This window comes from Bos grunniens, chromosome 11, assembly GCF_055505025.1.
Source record: "Bos grunniens cultivar Pamir isolate PY7600 chromosome 11, Bosgru_T2T1.0, whole genome shotgun sequence".
Classification (NCBI taxonomy): Eukaryota; Metazoa; Chordata; class Mammalia; order Artiodactyla; family Bovidae; genus Bos; species Bos grunniens.
Window position 1 is genome coordinate 10,083,890 of NC_141175.1, and position 19,114 is coordinate 10,103,003.

Genomic DNA, 19,114 nt, shown 5'->3' on the forward strand with positions numbered 1-19,114 from the left:
TTGGATCACAAACTGTTTATTCCACCAGCCCAGAATGAGAGAACTACAGAATTTGAGAGCAAGCATTTGGAAACTTTTATAGCGATCCCCATGACATTTTTGTTATATATATTTTTAAAGCGTTAGTCCTTTGCTGTTGTTCACTCTTAGTCGCTAAGTCATGTCCAATTCTGCGACCCCATGGATTGCAGCACACTAGGCTTCCCTGTCCTTCACTCTCTCCCAGAGTTTGCTCAAACCTATGTTCATCGATTCAGTGATTCCATCCAACTATCTCATCCTCTGTCATCCCTTTCTCCTCCTGCCCTCAATCTTTCCCAGATTCAGGGTCTTTTCCAATGAGTTGGCTCTTTGCATAAGATGGCCAAAGTACTGGAGCTTCAGCTTCAGCATCAGTTCTTCCACTGAATATTCAGATTTGATTTCCTTTAGGATTGACTAGTCTGACTCCTTGTTGTCCAAAGGACTCTTAAAAGAGTCTTCTCCAGCACCACAGTTCAAAAGCATCAATTCTTCAGTACTCAGCCTTTTTTATGGTCCAATTCTCACGTCCCTTCATGACTACTGACTGGAAAGAAAAGAAACTGGTCTTCTATCAAACCTAGCTTGCTGCTGCTGCTGCTGCTAAGTCGCTTCAGTCGTGTCCGACTCTGTGCGGCCCCAGAGACAACAGCCCACCAGGCTCCCCCGTCCCTGGGATTCTCCAGACAAGAACACTGGAGTGGGCTGCCATTTCCTTCTCCACACTAAGAAGCACTAATTTTGTCCACACAGAAAACACACATCTAGTTAAAAGGCTGTTCCTATCGCTATAAGCTCATCAGGTGATGGTAAGAGAAGGTGTCATTGCTGACAGTTTTGCAGGCCAAGGCATGGCCTGGGCTGCCTTCACATGGCCTATACCTCTCTCCAGATGCCACGTGGGAAGCCAGGACACAGTCAACAGACGCTTCTGTGACAGGCCAGGGCAAGGAGAGCTGAGAGCTCCGGATGCCCATGAATGAGAGAAGACACCTGTCCACTGTCCACAGGGCATCTGGGAGGACACAGTGCAGTGAACAGATGTGGGCTCTGGAATTCACAGGGCTCAGCGTGTGTCTGGACACCATCACTTAACAGCAACATTCTCTTTGACACATGACTTTTAACTTCTCCCGGTTTCAGCTGACACATCTAGAAAATGGTGACAACCATCCCTGTCTTATAGGATCACTGTGAGAATTCAAGACAAGAGGAGCAGAATGCCTGGCACCTAATTGGTACTCTCTCTATATACGTATATGTGTGTACATATATGACTGTGTGTGTGCGTTCACAGGTGCCAGGCATTCTGTACCTCTTGTCTTGCATATTCACAAAGATTATATATTTATATGCTTATGTATCATAATTTTTGGCAAAAGGGGAGTCAAATAGATGGGTTCATGTTCTGGTATATGGTTCCTGCCCAAAACACCAGATAGGAAATAATGGACTATTAACATGTTTGAACATCCATGTCTCAAAGCTGCTCTAAAAAATATTTAAAGGAGGCTGTTATATTGTCATGAGAAAAAAGCCTCATATCAAGAATTTCTTTTTTTTTGAAAGTCGCTCAGTTGTGTCTGACTCTTTGCAACCTCATGGACTATACAATCCATGGAATTCTCTAAGCCAGAATTCTGGAGTGGGTAGATGTTCCCTTCTCCAGGGGATCTTCCCAACCCAGGGACTGAACCCAGGTCTCCCGCATTGCAGGCAGATTCTTTACCAGCTGAGCCACAAGGGAAGCCCAAGAATTTTGGAGTGGATAGCCTTCCCTTCTCCGGTGGATCTTCCCAACCCAGGAACTGAACCAGGGTCTCCTGCATTGCAGACAGATTCTTTACCAACTGAACTATCAGGGAAGCCCTGATGTCAAGAATACATTGGAGAAAAATAGCAACACACGTGGTATGTCAACTGTAACCACAATCCAGGGCTTAGGTAGAATTCTGGTCACCTCTTGGCACAACTGAAAGGTGACCCAAGATCAGTAGATTTCTGGGAAGCATGGGATGCATCCCAAAGCATACCATCCCCGGGGCTGAGCAGGACATGAAAATAAACAGGTGGCTTTGTTCCCCCAAGGGGCTGGGGCTCGTCACGGGCACTGAGGTGAAATGCTGCCGCTACTGGAAGCTCAGTAGTGACATGGATGGCAACGCAGAGTCCAAGCAGTTCCACCTCTGGGTCCATCCACCGAAAGCAAGCCAGCCGTGGACATCAGCACAGAGTGAGTGACTACTGCTTGGTGAAGCCTGCGGGCCTGTGTGTCTGAACCAGAGATACAGGGCCCAGGGCTCCATCCCAGGTGCAAACAGACTGGCATTTCTCCTGCCAGACTCAAGGAGATTGTTGGCCAAGTGCTCCTCACACATGGATTAATTCTGCCATCCTGGGGAGCAGAAAGACCTCGTGAAAACATAAGATTTGAGCTGAGAGCTCAGAGGGCCTTGGAAATCTCTCCCGCAATTCAAGTTTACTCCCAATCTGGAAGAACTGGCAGGATGTTTGCAGTGTCATTTAGAAAAAGAACCAAAAGTCTGCTAATGTGAAAATGAGAAAACTTCCTTTCAATCCTGCCATCAGTTCTAGGGTTTGCTACATGAATTTCCAAATCATGTATTAAAACAGTGACTTTACGTTTCATAGTTTTTCAGATGGTTCAAGTTTCAAATATTATTATCCCTGCTCAGACCATCAGTCAAAAATGTGCTTATTTCATTCAAGATAAACCAGAAAAACCAGAACAGAGGTCACCAGGCTGAAAATAGACTGGTTGGTCCCAAACACACCATCAGAAACTATTCAGAAGAAGCTCTCCCATTTCTATATTCTCAGTTCTGGCCCAAAAGGATGCAGTGTCCAGAGCAAGAATACATTGATAGATAGGTAACATCATTGGGGTATAAATTACATGTCATTTTACTACAAAGCCGAACACATGTAGCAAGGTTGAGTAAGGTTTTGAGTAATCCTCCCTTTGAAGCTGGAGCACTGCAAGGCAGGTAGTTTTACCGAAGGGAAGGGTGTGTGTAGGAGTGGGGACTTGCAGGGCAAGATCAGGGTCCTATCCCTTTTCACAGCTAGTCCCCAGGCTCCTAGGAGTGTGGCACAGCCTCGACAGGAACAGGAGACAATGAGGCCCTCTGGTTCCTGCTGTCATGGGAGCATGTGCCTGTGATGAGAACACACATCACCATCTCACAGGTCTCATGACAAGTCTCTTAATGGCCTCTCCTTGTTTTTGAAAATAAAGCCTTCATACAGGATGTCCACTTCATGCAGTGCCGAAGAATTGATGCTTTTGAACTGTGGTGTTGGAGAAGACCCTTGAGAGTTCCTTGGACTGCAAGGAGACCCAACCAGTCCATCCTAAAGGAAATCAGTCCTGAATGTTCATTGGAAGGACGAATGTTGAAGCTGAAACTCCAATACTTTGGCCACCTGATGCGAAGAGCTGACTCATTTGAAAAGACCCTGATGCTGGGAAAGATTGAAGGTGAGAGGAGAAGGGGATCACAGAGAATGAGATGGTTGGATGGCATCACCGACTCAATGGACATGAGTTTGAGTAAAGTCCAGGAGTTGGTGATGGACAGGGAGGCCTGGTGTGCTGCAGTCCATGGGGTCGCAAAGAGTTGGACATGACTGACTGACTGAACTGAACAGGATGTCCAGAGTACAGGAGCTCCAACACTCTGGCCACCTAATGTGAAGAGTCAGCTCACTGGAAAAGACCCTGATGCTGGGAAACACTGAGGGCAAAAGGAGAAGGAGGGCAGCGGAGGATGAGAAGGTTAGATAGCATCACCGACACAAACGTGAGCAAGCTCCAGGAGATAGTGAAGGACAGGAGCCTGGCGTGCTGCAGTTCGTGGGGTCGTAAAGAGTCAGAATGACTGACAGACTGAGCAACAGCAACAGGATGTCCAGTTAAACTGGTCGCCTGGCAACAACTTCCTTCACCCTAACCCCTTCCCCCATCTCCTTCCTCCTAGTCCAGGGGCCCTAGAAATCCAGGCTTTTTAAAGAAACGGCCAATCTCCACATATTACAGGACAATTCTCTGGAGATGCGGCCTTCAGGACGAAGAGACCTAGCAGAGTCCATCACAATATGGCCCTAAAGCAAGAGAGCAAGGTGGTTTTCTGTAGATAAGTGACAGCAAATCAGCCAAAAAGAAAACAAACTGGTTTCTACATATGCTGAACGTATGTTTTCCCTCTAATGGTGGCTGACTAAATCCCCTCTTCCCAGCCACAAGCTTAGTACAAGGAAGGCTCCCTGCTCCACCCACACTGGGTCCAAATAAACAAAAACGTTGTTGGCAGAAACAGTGGGCTGTCTTATAATAAAAAATATCTATAAATTTGCATTGAGATCACTCCGAATGAGCCTTAGGATGGCTTCAGGGAACAAAAAGCAATCGGCTGCAAAGATGGATTCCTGCCTCTCCTCCTAGAACTGCTGTGTCTGACAATTTTAGAATCTTGTGTCAAGGAAATGCAAATTAAAGAGGAAGACACCATTCGTGGTCCAACAGCCATCACAACTAATGGGGCTATGAGTTGCTCTGTTCTTTTTGCAAAGTAATCTGATAGTAACCCATTAAAAACATTAACATTTAATTTCATTTTTAATGTCAAACTTAGAAAAAATCTACAAGAATAACATGATAAACTCTATAACCTTTCACCTCGCTTCACTACTGATATTTATTAACATTTGGCCTCATTTACTTTATTTTTATGTACATAATTATATAAGTATATAATTTTTTTTTCTGAACCATTTGAGAGTAAAATGCAGCTATTATGACTCTTCACCTTTTAATCCTTCAGCAGTTGATTTCCCAAGAACAAGATGACCCTCTTACATAATAAGATTATTACACTCAAGAAATTTATTGTTGTTACATCAGTATTATCTAATATACAGTCACATTCAGAATTTTCAAATTATCCCAATCCTGTTTTTTATAGCAATTTTTTCTTCATCCAGGATCAAGCATTATGTTTAGATATTATCTCCTATAAGGTGAAATGCGTATACTGTCAACTCAGCAATCCCAACACCTACAGAAAGAAAAGCACTGGTTTATAAGAAGACATATGGAGAAAGATCTACATTTAGATACAGAGATGAATATAGATGTTTACTGAACCATTATTTGTAGTAGTAAAAATATGCAAGTAATCTCAAAGACCATCAAAAAAGGAACTTTTTGGAAAAAATTATGGTACATCCAGACTCTGGGATACTATGCAGCCTTAAGAACAGAGGATTAAATTTATACATACGATCTATTGATAATAAAGACAAGTTCCAGCACTGCTTTTTGTTCAGCTTTCAGCCACTGGGGAGAAAGCCTGAGATCTAGCTACAGAGCACCCCCACTAGAACAACTACAACCTCCGAAAGGAGTTTAACCCTTTTTACTGTAAAATGACACATTAACAGAAAACCACGCTAAACAAATGCATGGTTTGATGACTTACTGCGAGGCGAACACTTTAAAACCGCCACCCACATTAAGAAACAGCCACTCCAATAGATGGATACATGGGCCCAAACGTGTGTTATACACGCACAACAGAATATTATTTGACCTAAAAGAGAAAGGAAATTCTGACACATGCGACTATATAGGTGAACCTCAAAGACATTATGCTAAGCGAAATAAGCTACAAAAAGACACTGTATGGTTCCATCTACGTGAGAACCCTGCAGTAGTCACATTCACAGACACAGAAAGTAAGTGGTGGAGGTTGCGGGGATGAAGAGTTGTTTAAGGGGTACAGAGTTTGGGGCCGTCAAGATGAAAACAGCTCTGAAGATGGGCTGCATGGTACTGTGGATGTACTTAACACAAATGAACCGTACACTTAAGATGGTTGAGATGGTCATGTTTGTGTTACATATAGTTCTCCATGATTAAGAAAAAAAAGAGGAGTCACCCCAGAGTTCCTCCATGTGCCCTGTCCCAATCACAAGTCCCTCCCTCCTGTGAAAAGTAACCACTATCTTGACTTCCCTCAAGTTCCTCTATAATTTTATCACCCAAGTAGTCTACCAAGACTACTTGGTATTGGTATTGACCATTCCAGGTTGCCTCATAGTATAATGTTTCAATACGTAGGCTTGAATCTTTTATTTTGTGACCATCTTCTTAAATTATAGTTTAATTACCTGTTCAGTTTCCCTGTATTTTATTCTCCTCTTTCAGGGATTTATATTATGTTGGGTATGTTGGTATATGTATCCGATGTTGGGTCTTCTTTGCCTATCATTAATATTTATCGCTATTTTTCAAGGTCTTCTTATCTCTTCATTTATTTTGATCTTAAACTTTTTCCTCCCTTAAGGCATTTTCTGTTATGTTTATCTATTCTTGTGCTCAACTTTCATTTTCAAAATAAGTTTTATTTCCAGTGTTTTCCTAACTCTGCCACCTCATTTCTGAAATTTATATATGTCAGATTTATGTTGTTCATGACTCACAGTGTGATCTTAACTTCTTCTCTTAGCTAATTTTGAAACAGAAAGTTACAGTTTTCATCTGTTTTGTGGCATGTCTCTCTGGCAAGCTTTCATTATCTACAGGATTCTCTCCTTACTCTTTTTTTTTCTTGTAATAACTGAAAAACTTGACATCAGTAATTTTCGGTAGCTTTCCGAACTTCATATAGCTTTTCTTTTACTTTCATGTCATCTTCAACAACAGGCAGCTGCTTTTTGAGATTCCACACACACACAAACACAAATTCATTTAAACCTCCCTTTTCCTTAACTGTAACTTTCCCTATCCTGATCATCTTTGGTCTACTCCCAAGCTGAATTCCTTTTTGGTACAGACCCTTGTTCTGGAAGTAAGCCCTGGCTGACTGGTTTCAAGAGCTCTTAAGGGTTGGTTCACAGATCCCTTCTAGCCGTCCATTATCTGAGTGGTCAAAATTCCTCTCAATTTCAGTTGCTATTCTCACGTTGACCTGCTGAACTTTCCGGTGAATTCCCGTTGGAAATTTTGGGGTTCTTCTATCCCCTAGTCTGTCAAATGCCCCAGTACGTACTTCTGCTTTCTTTAGACTGAAGCTGATGCTCTGCAGGGCTTGTTGACACCAGTGGCATATCCTCAAGCTACTGGTATTTGAGATTTGATAGGGATAACTTAACACCCAGTTTTACTGTAAATACTGCTCATGGGTTTGAGGGTTTGCTATCTAGCTGTTATGGATGTTTTTATGTGGGGATTCAGGGAGAATAAAGAACTATGCTGCTGCCACTGCCATCTTCCCAGAATCACTCAAGTGATTTTTTTTTACTGGACTCTTGGGACTGGCTTTTTTCTTTCTTTCGTATTATTAGACAGGAAACTAAATACCAGGTGGTCTGGTTCAGTTCCAACACCTGGCAACTCCAATGCTTCCCCAAAGACCAAAGACTCCAGGGGACCTGGCTTCACATCTAAGCTGAGGACATACTGGCTCTGGCAGGAGCAGCCAATTTTTAACACTGAGCTCTCAGAGCACTCACCGCCCTTCCCTTCAGTCTTCCCAGCTTGGGGCAGGTGGAGCAACACTCTAGGGCTGAGACTAGAAAACCGGGCCCGCAGTCTTGCCGAGGGGTCCTGCTGGACAATGCTGTTCTGGGTGCAGCCTGCACCCAGTCGCTCAGTTGTGTTCAACTCTTTGCGGCCCTGTGGCCCCATGCATCCACCAGGCCCCTCTTGTCTGTGGAATTTTCCAGGCAAGAATACTGGAGTGGTTGCCACTTCCTCCTCCAGGAGATGCTTTCAACCCAGGGATCGAACCCGAGTCTCCTGAGTCTCTTGCACTGACAGGTGGATTCTTTACCACTAGCACCACCTGCGAAGCCCCTTCTCTGCTATTCCATGTGGCGAGTAACTGCAAAGGGATTTTTTTGTTGTTGTTTGGCTGTGCTGCACGGCTTGCCTAATGTCAGTTCCCCAGCTGGGAGACTGAACATGGGCCACAGCAGCGACAGCCCAGAATCCTAACCACTAGGCCAAAGGGAACTCCCAAGCAAAGGGACTTTTAAACCTCATTGTTACTTCGTCCTTTTCACGAAGCAAGGGAAAAAAAAATAATCAAAAATACAACAAGCAAATAAAAGCAAATAGATTATAGAAGCTACGCCATCAGCCAGCAAGGTCCATGACGTCTTCTAGAGGAGACAAAGGCACTACAGCCTGATGCCTGAGAGGACAGACTAGCTCTGCACCGCCCAATACAGTGCTCACTGGCCACACGTGGCTACTGAGCATCTGAAGTGTCGCCAGCACGCCAACTTCAGAAGACACATTGAGCTTTGAAGATTTAATGTGAAAAAATAACGCAAGGTACCTCAATAATTTCATGTTGCTTACAGATTGAAGTGACATTTTAGACATACTAAGTTAAATAAAAAATATTTTTTAAACAATTTCACCTTTTTAATGTGGCTATTAAAAATTTTTTAATTGCATATGTGACTCAGACTGTATTTCTGTTGGTCTAAGAAATCAAAGGCTGGTCTAAGAAATCACTTCCTAGGTGGTGCCAGTGGTAAAGAATCTGCCTGCCAATGCAGGAGATGCAAGAGTCTCAGGTTCGATCCCTGGGTCAGGAAGATCCCCAGGAGGAGGAAATGGTAACCCACTCTAGTGGTCTTGTCTGGAAAATTCCATAGACAGAGAAGCCTGGTCGGCTACAGTCCATGGGGCTGCAAAGAGTCGGACACAACTGAGCTACTGAGCACACACACAGGATGCCGGAAGTCCTGGTTTTAAAGCCCAGACAGACAGTGCCGCTTACCATTCACGTGAAGGGGTGACTTTCCTCTCTACGTATTCACCTGCTCACCAATATACAGGGAATAATAAATAGACCTAATTTGCAAGCCTGTTGTGAAAACTAAGTTAGATTAATGCATGTAAACATTTAGTACAAGACCTAGACAAAGCAAGTGCTCCAAAGTGGAAGCTGCCCTTGTTATCATCACCTAGCATCATGTGAGAAACCAGAAGATGAAGGTTTCAGACCTGGCTCTGCCCACATCTGGTTCTATGATCCAGGTTTAAAAAAAAAATCTCTTAGATCCTCTATTTCTTTCTTAGAAAGTCAGGAGCTAATAATCTGCCTTATTGAGTTGTTCTAAGGACTGAATTCATCTCATCAACATGTATTTACTGAGTACCTACTATGAGTGGGGCACCGTTCTGGGCAATGGGGAGAGAGCAGTGAAGAAGTCAGATAAAGTTCCTGTTCTTTGGGAGTTGGCATTCTAGTGGAGAAGGGCCATGTGAAACACTATTACAGAATGTAATGTCTGGAGAGATACGAAGGAAACAGAGCAGGGTCAGGGCAGAGCTGTAGAGATGCTACCTTAGCGGGTAAAATGCCTCTTCCAGGGCTGACATCTTAAGAGAGATGGTGAGACGTGTGGGAAAGCGCCATTAGGACAGAAGGAAGAAGCAGCACCGGGCCCCGGGGCAGGGGGATGTCGGGTGAGCCTGGAGAAGAAAGCTGCAGCCAGTGTGTGGCTGGATAGCAAGGAGGGGCACGAGAGGAGGCTCGGCCAGACCCCGGGGCACCGGGGGCCTTGAGAGGAAGGCCAGGTCTCCTAGTACGAGCGGACCTCTAGAGAGTTTCACACAGGTTCTAAAAGGCTCCCTCAGACACACTGAGAGGCGACCCACGTGTGGGGCTCAGCGCGGGGCTTGCCTTGTTGCAACAAGGTAAACGTAGGAGCAAGTGATGGCAGAGCAAAGAGATGTGGCACACTTGGCTCCACAGGCCCCAGGAGGGCACAACCCTGTCAGAGCAAGGGGCCCTGGAATAAGCGGCCATGGTCAGCAACACCGGTGGCTCCCCAGAGACGTGCAGCGCGAGTCAGCACTTTGCAGTCGGGTCACCCCAGAGCCAGCGTCCTCCAACAACCCTCACAGTGCAAAAGGCAGACAGCAGGTCACAGCTCTATGAGGAGCCTGGTCTGCTCCTCTGACACGAAGCCCCACGGCCAGACCCGCAGCAACACACTGGCTGGTGGGAAAACGATTCTGAAACATGTGTAATTACAAAATCCATTCAAATGATATTGTCTATCATTGTAGAGAACAGTCATTGTGAAAATATAGAAAGCACAATAAAAAGAAATTAAATTCCAATCTTCTAGACTCTTAACAACCAGAAACCACAGTCAGTAATATGCTTGGCTATATAGATATTCAGATACTTGTGAATATGTAAACATCAAATATTTTCTTATGCAAATATAAATATTTATGTGTTGTGCATGCTTTTTTAAAAACAGCACTATTCTCTATAACTTGTGTGGTAACCTGCTGCTTTTAACTTTTGTTGTTCAGTCACTCAGTCGTGTCTGACTCTTTGCGACCCCATGGACTGCAACACGTCAGGCTTCCCTGTCCTTCACTATCTCCCAGAATTTGCTCAAACTCATGTCCATTGAGGTGGTGATGCCTTCCAACCATCTCATCCTCTGTCGTCCCCTTCTTCTCCTGCCTTCAATCTTGCCCAGCAACAGGATTTTTTCCAATGAGTCAGCTCTTCGCATCAGGTGGCCAAAGCACAGGAGCTTCAGCTTCAGCATCAGTCCTTCCAATGAATATTCAGGGTTGATTTCCTTTAGGAAAGGTGTGACTGGCTAGCCAGGGTTTGACTGGCTCCTTTCACTTACTATTCATATGTATTGTATAAGCCTTCCAAGGTGATTAAATTTCACCTTGTTTTTTTTTTTTAACTCTTTCAAAGCCATTTATTATTTTGCTTTTATATAATTGTATAAAATATGCATCATACATTTCTTCCTTATTTCTTTTTCTAATTTTGATCTTCACACCAAGGCAACAAGTATTCAAATTAATTCTGTATACAGATAGGTATAGATAGATAGGTGTATAGATAGATAGGTGTATATAGATAGGTATATATGTAGGTTTTTCTACAGATAGAAAAACAAAGGTTTTTCTCCTCAAACAATTTTTCCAAATCAGGTATTAAAATACATCTTCTGAAAATATTTATAGGCACCTAAATTTTCAAGAATATTTACTGAAATATAGTTTACAATGCTGTGCTACTTTCAAGTGTGCAACAAAGTGATTCAGTTACACTTATACACACACACACACATTCTTTTTTTACACTCTCTTCCATTATAGGTTAATCTGAGACACTGAGTATTGTTCCCTGGGTGTCCTTTCTGATTATCTATTTTATATACAGTGTGCGCTCAGTTGTGTCCAACTCTTTGCAGCCCCATGGACTGCAGCCCGCCAGGCTCCTCTGTCTATGGAATTTTCCTTAATTTCTCCCCCCGCCCACCCAGATAGCATCCTTTTTTAATGCTCCATGGGATTCATGAAGTATTCATAAAGAACACTTTATTCAGCAATACTTGGGTTGTTTCCAAGTTGAGCAAACAACTGTGAGTGGTCATCACCATCCCACCCCCCACCCCCGAGCTTCCTGTGGCGGTGCCCAGCCTCCCACATCTGTTCTGACACTTACGGCAAACTCCTCGGGAGTCACTTTCAGGACATCGAAGACAACGGCGTCGTAGCTCTTGCTGGCATAGTCGCAGCTCTGGCCCTCCAGAGAGTCTGAGCTGCTGCTGCCCTGCGGAGGACAGGGAGAGATGGGGCCCCCTGAGCAGTCTGGCTGACTCCACCATCACTGACGCCCACACCTCAGAAGTGAGAGCGGCAGGACGGAACAATGATAAGCGCTTCTGCTGTTCAGTGCTGTACTCGATTCCAGGCACTGTGTTAAGCCCTTCATGTGCATAATCTAACTTAATTCTCATAACAGCTCTCTGATGATGCACTATTATTAGTACCATTCTACAGATAAGGAAGTAGAGGTCATGCCCCTTGCCCAGCATATCTCAGCCAGGAAAGTGAAGAGCCAGAGGCAAGCCCAGTCGCGAGTCTCCCTCAGTCACTCTACCCCAGCTGCTTCCGGCTGCCTGTGGGGTGACGGCTGAAAGATACAGCCCAGCCTTCACTCCTTAGGAGGCCTGAGGGGATCACCTGTTTTGTTACGTGTTTTTAAACATCACCTGCTTTCACCTTTATTTTTTCTACTTGAAGTTCATTGCAGGAAATTATTATACAAAATGTCAAATTGGCTCTCAAGGCTTGTTTCACGTAGGGGCCACTTGGAATTCAAAGCCTGTTAGCTGATGAGGTGAGAGGTAACGCTGGCTTTGGAGATGGCGTGAAAGTTATACTTAGTAGAGCCCCTTGTTAAGAAGAACACCGAGAGGCCGGCATGTAAAGGAAAGGTCTTCCGTTAAAGAGCAAGTTAAACTCCCCAGATGTGGCCAGTTTCATGAAACCCAACACCGCGGGGATCCCAGAACCTTGAACATACCTTCCTTTCAATTTTATTTAATTTCACCAAATTCTACTTTGGGGAACCAGTCGAGCTTACCACCCCAAAATTGTGCCCTGTTCATAAACACTTTTATTCGTTTCAACCTGTGAAGAGGGATTTTGTGGTTTCCATTAACCTCAACATCTTGGACTGAGATTTAGAGAATATGCTTTTATTAATTCCCCTTTATTTCACTCTTTCCAAAATGGCTATATCTGGAAAAACTTTGCAATCTTACTGGAAACTAGAGGGTTTTTAGGCCAGGGAGGGAAACCAATAGTCAACAACTGAAAATGTGAGGTTACAAGGAGGAGCTGAAACTTAAACCTGTAGACTTCAATAGTCCTGTGTCATTTAAAGGCTTACAAATGAGTCTACTATACCAAAATCTCTAAAATGATCTTAAGATGCTCTGAGCTCTGAAATCAGACAGGCCTGCTTAGAATGCCAGCTCCAAGCAAGCTGCAGTCTGACTTCTTCAGTTCGCTGTGCCTCAGCGACCATCGGTAAAAGGGCACCATTAGAACCTACTCCCCGGGCTGTGGCACTTGTATAAAATGCAGCTTACAAAGCAGCTGGCAGGATCCCCTCCCTGGGTGACACTGTTTCAAGGGACCTGGGAGTGGAGGGTGAGGGGACGGCCATTGTGATGGGACATTCTCCCCTGAGAAGAAGTGTGCTGAACTTCTGAAAAGTAATCAAGACTAATCCTGAGTGCTTCTGGAATTGGCCGTCTATTCGATCGCTCAGTCTCACGAACTCCGAACTCTGAGCTGGCGGCTACCGATAAACCTCTTTGCACGCCCACGATCCCCTCCCACAGAGCAGCCTGGAGCAGCTGACGCAGCTGACTTTCTTCCAGGGAGTGTCGTGTCATCGTGGTTGGGACCAGTGGCTCCAAAGTCACAGAAGCCTGGCTGTCAATCTCCGCCAGCTGTGTGATCTGAAGTCAGTTCATCCACCACTCCTTGCCTCAGTTTCCTCACCTATTAACTGGGGGTCAAACAACAGCCTGTGCCTGCTGGGGTTATTGTGAGGATTAAATGAGATCATGCCTGTGGAATGCACCAAAAAAGTGCCCAGTATATGAAAGTGAAAGTGAAGTCCCTCAGTCGTGTCCAGCTCTTTGCGACCCCATGGACTATAGCCTATCAGGCTCCTCGGTCCATGGGATTTTCCAGGCAAGGGTGCTGGAATGGATTGCCATTTCCTTCTCCAGGGGTCTTCCCAACCCAGGAACCGAACCCGGGTCTCCCGCATTGCAGGCAGACGCTTTACCGTCTGACCCACCAGGGAATATAGTAATACAGCCGCCCGGTATATAGTAAGCACTAAATCATGGGTGGGTATCTGCATAAATATGTCACTCAGTCACCAAAATGTATCGAGCACTTCAATAAGATATGTATTCGTTCATAGGTTCATTTGACACATATTATTGAGCACTCACCACTCTCTGGATACACTTGTACGTGCATATTCGTATAGATACATATATATATACACATATACAGCATGTATGTGTGTGGTTACACTTATATGCGTATGGATGCATATGTATGCTGCTGCTGCTGCTGCTAAGTCGCGTCAGTCGTGTCTGACTCTGTGCGACCCCATAGACAGAAGCCCACCAGGCTCCCCCGTCCCTGGGATTTTCCAGGCAAGAACACTGGAGTAGGCTGCCATTTCCTTCTCCAACGCATGAAAGTGAAAATTGAAAGGGAAGTCGCTCAGTCGTGTCCAACTCTTAGCGACCCCATGGACTGCAGCCTACCAGGCTCCTCCATCCATGGGATTTTCCAGGCAAGAGTATTGAAGTGGGGTGCCATTGCCTTCTCCGATTCATATGTATAAACAGAGACTAGAAAAGAAAGAAGTTTTACTCTAGATGGAATGTAAACTGTAAATGAAAATGGAAGTCTAATTCCTCCAGTTACCAAACAGAGTCCATTCCTGGAATTTCAGGTTTTATAACTTTCCTGTAACACCCCATTGCACTTGCCCCAAACACACACACTCATACAAGGGGCCTTATTTATCACAAGCTGCCCCAGATACATTCAGTGGTGGTGATGGTGGTGGTGGTGATGATGATGCAGTAACTTTATTTAAACCTATATTGGCGCCATCTGGGAATTTTAACAGGTACCCTTAAGTCTGCTTTCAGAACCACAGATCAAACTAAGGAATTTTTTTAAAAGGGTGATAAGCAATGGATTAACCCCTGTGACTTCTAGCTGATTGCACAGGCTCATTTCAAAAGCCCAACTCGACTGGGAGGGCCTAATGAGAGCAGAACTCAGAGCTCCCCTCTTGCCCATTTGTCACAGGAGCCTGGCGATACACATCTGACACGACGGACTCCCCGAGCCTCAGATGACACCCCGCCCTCTGCCCGCCTCCGGTCCATTATGGAACTTGAAAACCAAACTCCCAAACCTCTAGGGCAGGGGCCGGAGCCCAAGCCACTCTCGACCACCAGCCCTTACGGCCGTTTCCTCCTAAGCAAGGTAAACATGAGCGCAGGGCCAGCTGGAAACCCTTCTGTCTGACTTCATCCTGGAATGTGCGACTTACTTATAATCAGCCGCAGCTTGGCCTGGGGAAGGTCTGATCCCTTCTTGCCACCAAAATGGAATGTGGCACTTGCTACAACTGGACGGGGCAGGTATTTGCTTTTCTTTGAAGAGAACAACTTCAGAAAACACCCTGATCCTCAAGGCTGACTGCCTCCCAAATCTCACGTCTGGCGTGGCCGAGGCCTCAGGAAGGCTAAGAATGGTGGCATTCACGGAGCCCTGCAGCCCCCAGGCCTCGACTCAGGGGGCCTGGGTCAGATGCAAGGGCCCCTCCCCACAGCTCCCTCCCCGCCAGCCCCGTCCTCCCAGTGCCGTACCTGTGGAGTGGCGGAGGTGACCAACACGCTAGCCATCAGACCATTCCTCTTGTACATAGTCTCCAGGCCACAGGGAGCTTCAGGGCAGCCTCTGTCGGTGACATAACCTGTCTGGAGAAGTCCTGCAAGGCAAAGGCACGCATAAAAACCAGCCTTCAAATCCAACCTAATCCCACCCTGGGAGAGAGCTGTGCTGGACTCGAGCACGTGACCCCAGAGGATACCCTCAAAGAAAGGTTACAAGCTGTGGTCTTCAGGCTAAATATGGCCCACAAATGTGGTCTGTTAGGCTTGTGCAGGTTTTAGGAATTTTTTTGAAATTAATCACCAACACTTAAAATGGAAAGGTTTCACATAGAATTCTGGGTTTCTGACTTTCCTGGTGGCACTGGGTCCACTTTCCTGCGTGATGGCCATCAGCTGGACTGAGCAGCGCTGCTCCTCGTACTGAAGGGCTTCCTAGGGGCGTTCCAGACTGCACTTGGCCTGGGCGGCCACTTGGGAGCCTGCCTGGCCCTGCTAGGTGCCAGTTTGTGACCTCTGTTTCAGTCTACTGTCCTCTAAAGGACCAACCCACCTTACACATCTCAAGGAATTCAACTGATGAAATAACTTGAACTAATCAAGGGATAAAATCTTAATATACTGGAGACTTTATTTTCACACTTATTATTAAATGTTGGACTATATCATGAAAATGTTTTCAAGAAATCATTTTAAGTATACAGATCAGTGTTTCTTACAGGTGAAATGCTAAAATAAGCTGCTTATAACAGCTAGGGAATATATTTTTAAGTTTTTTAGAATATTAATAATTAACAACACAAAAAAATGTTTAATTTATGAAACAAATATGTTCACATAAATTTGGGAGGGCTTTAGAAAGAATCGATATTTGAGAAAAGATCTGGTTCACTTACATTACGTACACTGTATTATCCTTTCTCAGCATTAGGTGCCTCGTACTTTAAATCTGTGACAAACTATGACAAATTTTTAAAGGGGAAGCATTATTGTAAAATGGAAGAATTATGTAGTCCTAAAGGCTGTATCGCTGTACATTTAATTGATAATGTTCTACTTATTCAGACTTTTGAAGAAACAGCCTCTCTTCAATTAAACATTTTTGTAATGGAATGATGTAAACTGAAGTGATAAAGACTGTTATTAAAATAAAATGTTTATACAAGAAGACAGGTGACGAAGACAAACTGAATCTACCATGTTCCCTATGTACCAGAGTGTTTCATCAATAACAACATGAGTACTGGCTAAGACTTGCAGAAGTCTCACCACGGGCCATGCGCTTTACCTCCAGTAACTCCTCTAACCCTCACGACATCCTCGGGTGGGTCTTGCTACTACTCCCATATTCCATGTGGGGAATCTGAAACCCAGAGAGATTAAATAATCTGTGCCCTGATATCCCACCAAACCATCATCATTCAGGACCCAGCTCAAATGTCCAGCATCATTTCCCCTGGTTATCACACCTGAGCCACTCAAACCAGAACCACTGTTCACCTGCCAATGAGCGCATGCCCCTAGTAGGGCATTTATCACATCACCAAATGTCAGAGCACTGCAGCCACCACCAGCTTTTTAGCAGGAGAGAGCCCAGGACATAATGGGGGCAGGAAAGGAGAAGGCAAAGGGGCCGCCTGGAAGCCAACTGCAATTATCAGGCAGGTGACAAGGGGCCTCTGCGCTAAAGTGGCAGCAGTGATGTCAAAGACAAGCACACAGGCTGAGAGGCAGTAAGGACAGAAACACAACAGACACTGATGGGGGGAGGAGAGAACCAGCTGAGGACGCAAGACTTCTGGCTCGAGGTACCAGAGGATGCTGTGCGCCTCATCGAGAAAAGGAACAGAGGCGGTGTGGCAGGTTTGTGAGAAAAGATGATGAATCTGATTTAGGACATGCTGAATCTGTGCTGCCCATGAGAAAACCCATTCTGGGGAGCACAGTCAAACCCAGAAGTCTCTGGGAAAGATGGGCTGGGGGTAGATCACAAAGAAGAAAGTACCAGCCCAATCTGGACTGCCTGTTATCATCCCGGAGCCCTCAGCCCATCACAGAGCCCTGTGCCACCAGGAAACAAGTCAACAATCAAAAGAGGAGGTCAATGCAACCCGGGCTCTGTCCCCATACGTCCCCAAACCACTCCATCTTCTTCTTCCACCATCTCCTCAACCACAGCCAGTGGGCCTCCTCCCTGCCCTCCTTTATCCCAGAACACTCAAAAGAACTAAGCTGAGCTATAAATGACACCTGAGGCTCAACTAGGGAAAGCTGAATATGGATATTAGATGACCCTGAACTGCTACTCACTTTCTTTGGAGTGATAACAATATGGAGGGTAAGGAGCAGAAGGGCTTTATCCTTAAGTGATGCACCTGACAATTTAGAGGTGAAGTGAATTTGCAACATACTTTCAAATGTATCTGTAAAATACATGTTAATGTTAACAACTGCCATTCACCAACAGTTCTTTGTATCAGTCTCTCAATTTTCCTGAACGCTTGATAATTTTCATACTAAAAAAGAAAGAAGAAAGAAAGAAAAGACTGATCAGGTAAGTTTTTCCTCAAAGTTCAGTTCAGTTCAGTCACTCAGTCGTGTCAACTCTGCGACCCCATGGATTGCAGCACGCCAGGCTTCCCTGTCCATCACCAACTCCTGGAGTTTACTCAAACTCGTGTCCATTGAGTCAGTGATGCCATCAAACCATCTCATCCTCTGCCATCCCCTTCTTCTCTAGCCTTCAATCTTTCCCAGCATCAGGGTCTTTTTAAATGAGTCAGTTCTTCACATCAGGTGGCCAAAGTATTGGCACTTCAGCTTCAGCATCAGTCCTTCCAATGAACACTCAGGACTGATCTCCTTTAGAATGGACTGGTTTGATCTCCTTGCAGTCCAAGGGACTCTCAAGTGTCTTCTCCAACACCATAGTTCAAAAGCATCAATTCTTCAGTGCCCAGCTTTCTTTATAGTCTAACTCTCACATCCATACATGACTACTGGAAAAACCACAGCTTTGACTAGACGGACCTTTGTTGGCTTCAAAGTTAGGGTTAGGACAATTTCATGCCAAGCCACTGACACCCAGCCCTGAAAACACACAGGGGCTCATCCTCACCAGGGAAGATGGCACCATCCATTTACCCGTCCATCTATCCATTCACTGAGCTCCTACTCCGTGTGCACCTTGTTCTAGCCAGGAGTTCCTACCATTTTTTGTACCTTGGACCCCTTTGGCCATCTGGTGAAGGCTATGGGCCCCTTCTCACAGAGACATTCTTAAATGAATAAAATAAAATTACACAGGAAACCAAGTATACACATGACTATGCATGAAGCAAATTATATTAAAATTCAGTTATTATTTTCAAAGCAATTTATAATGTAGGAATATATATATTTCTTCAGGTAAGGTTTTTTATGTATATATATATATATATATATCATTGTATTAAATAGCAAGATCTATTGTGGATCTAATAACAACCCTAATTTCAAAGTAGTCACAAGCATAAATATTCTGAGGTGAAAGTGAAGTGAAAGTCGCTCAGTCATGTCTGACTCTTTGTGACCCCATGGACTATATGTCCACGGAATTCTCCAGGCCAGAATACTGGAGTGAGTAGCCTTTCCCTTCTCCAGGGGATCTTCCCAACCCAGGGATCAAACCTGGATGCATTTCAGGCAGATTCTTTACCAGCTGAGCCACAGGGGAAGCCCAAGAATACTAGTGTGGGTAGCCTATCCCTTCTCCAGTGGATCTTCCAATCCA

General features: G+C 44.9%; 1 protein-coding gene and 1 long non-coding RNA gene across 19 annotated transcripts in view; both read right to left on the reverse strand.

Annotated features, from left to right (window-relative positions):
• RALGPS1 (Ral GEF with PH domain and SH3 binding motif 1) overlaps positions 1–19,114 on the reverse strand; it is a 299,000-nt gene that overhangs the window by 250,658 nt on the left and 29,228 nt on the right. For all 18 annotated transcript variants that reach the window (XM_086325117.1, XM_086325109.1, XM_086325108.1 and 15 more), the window contains exons 3-4: positions 15,319–15,440; positions 11,556–11,663 (exon numbers count right to left, since the gene is read on the reverse strand). In XM_086325117.1, the coding sequence (XP_086181243.1) occupies positions 11,556–11,663; positions 15,319–15,375 (165 nt within the window). In that variant the 5' untranslated portion in view covers positions 15,376–15,440. The remainder of the gene's footprint in view (positions 1–11,555; positions 11,664–15,318; positions 15,441–19,114) is intronic.
• Positions 4,910–5,633, reverse strand: LOC147362518 (uncharacterized). The gene is made up of 2 exons (XR_015136322.1): positions 5,523–5,633; positions 4,910–5,099 (listed from the first exon to the last, which is right to left on the reverse strand). It is a non-coding gene; the product is annotated as an uncharacterized LOC147362518 (long non-coding RNA).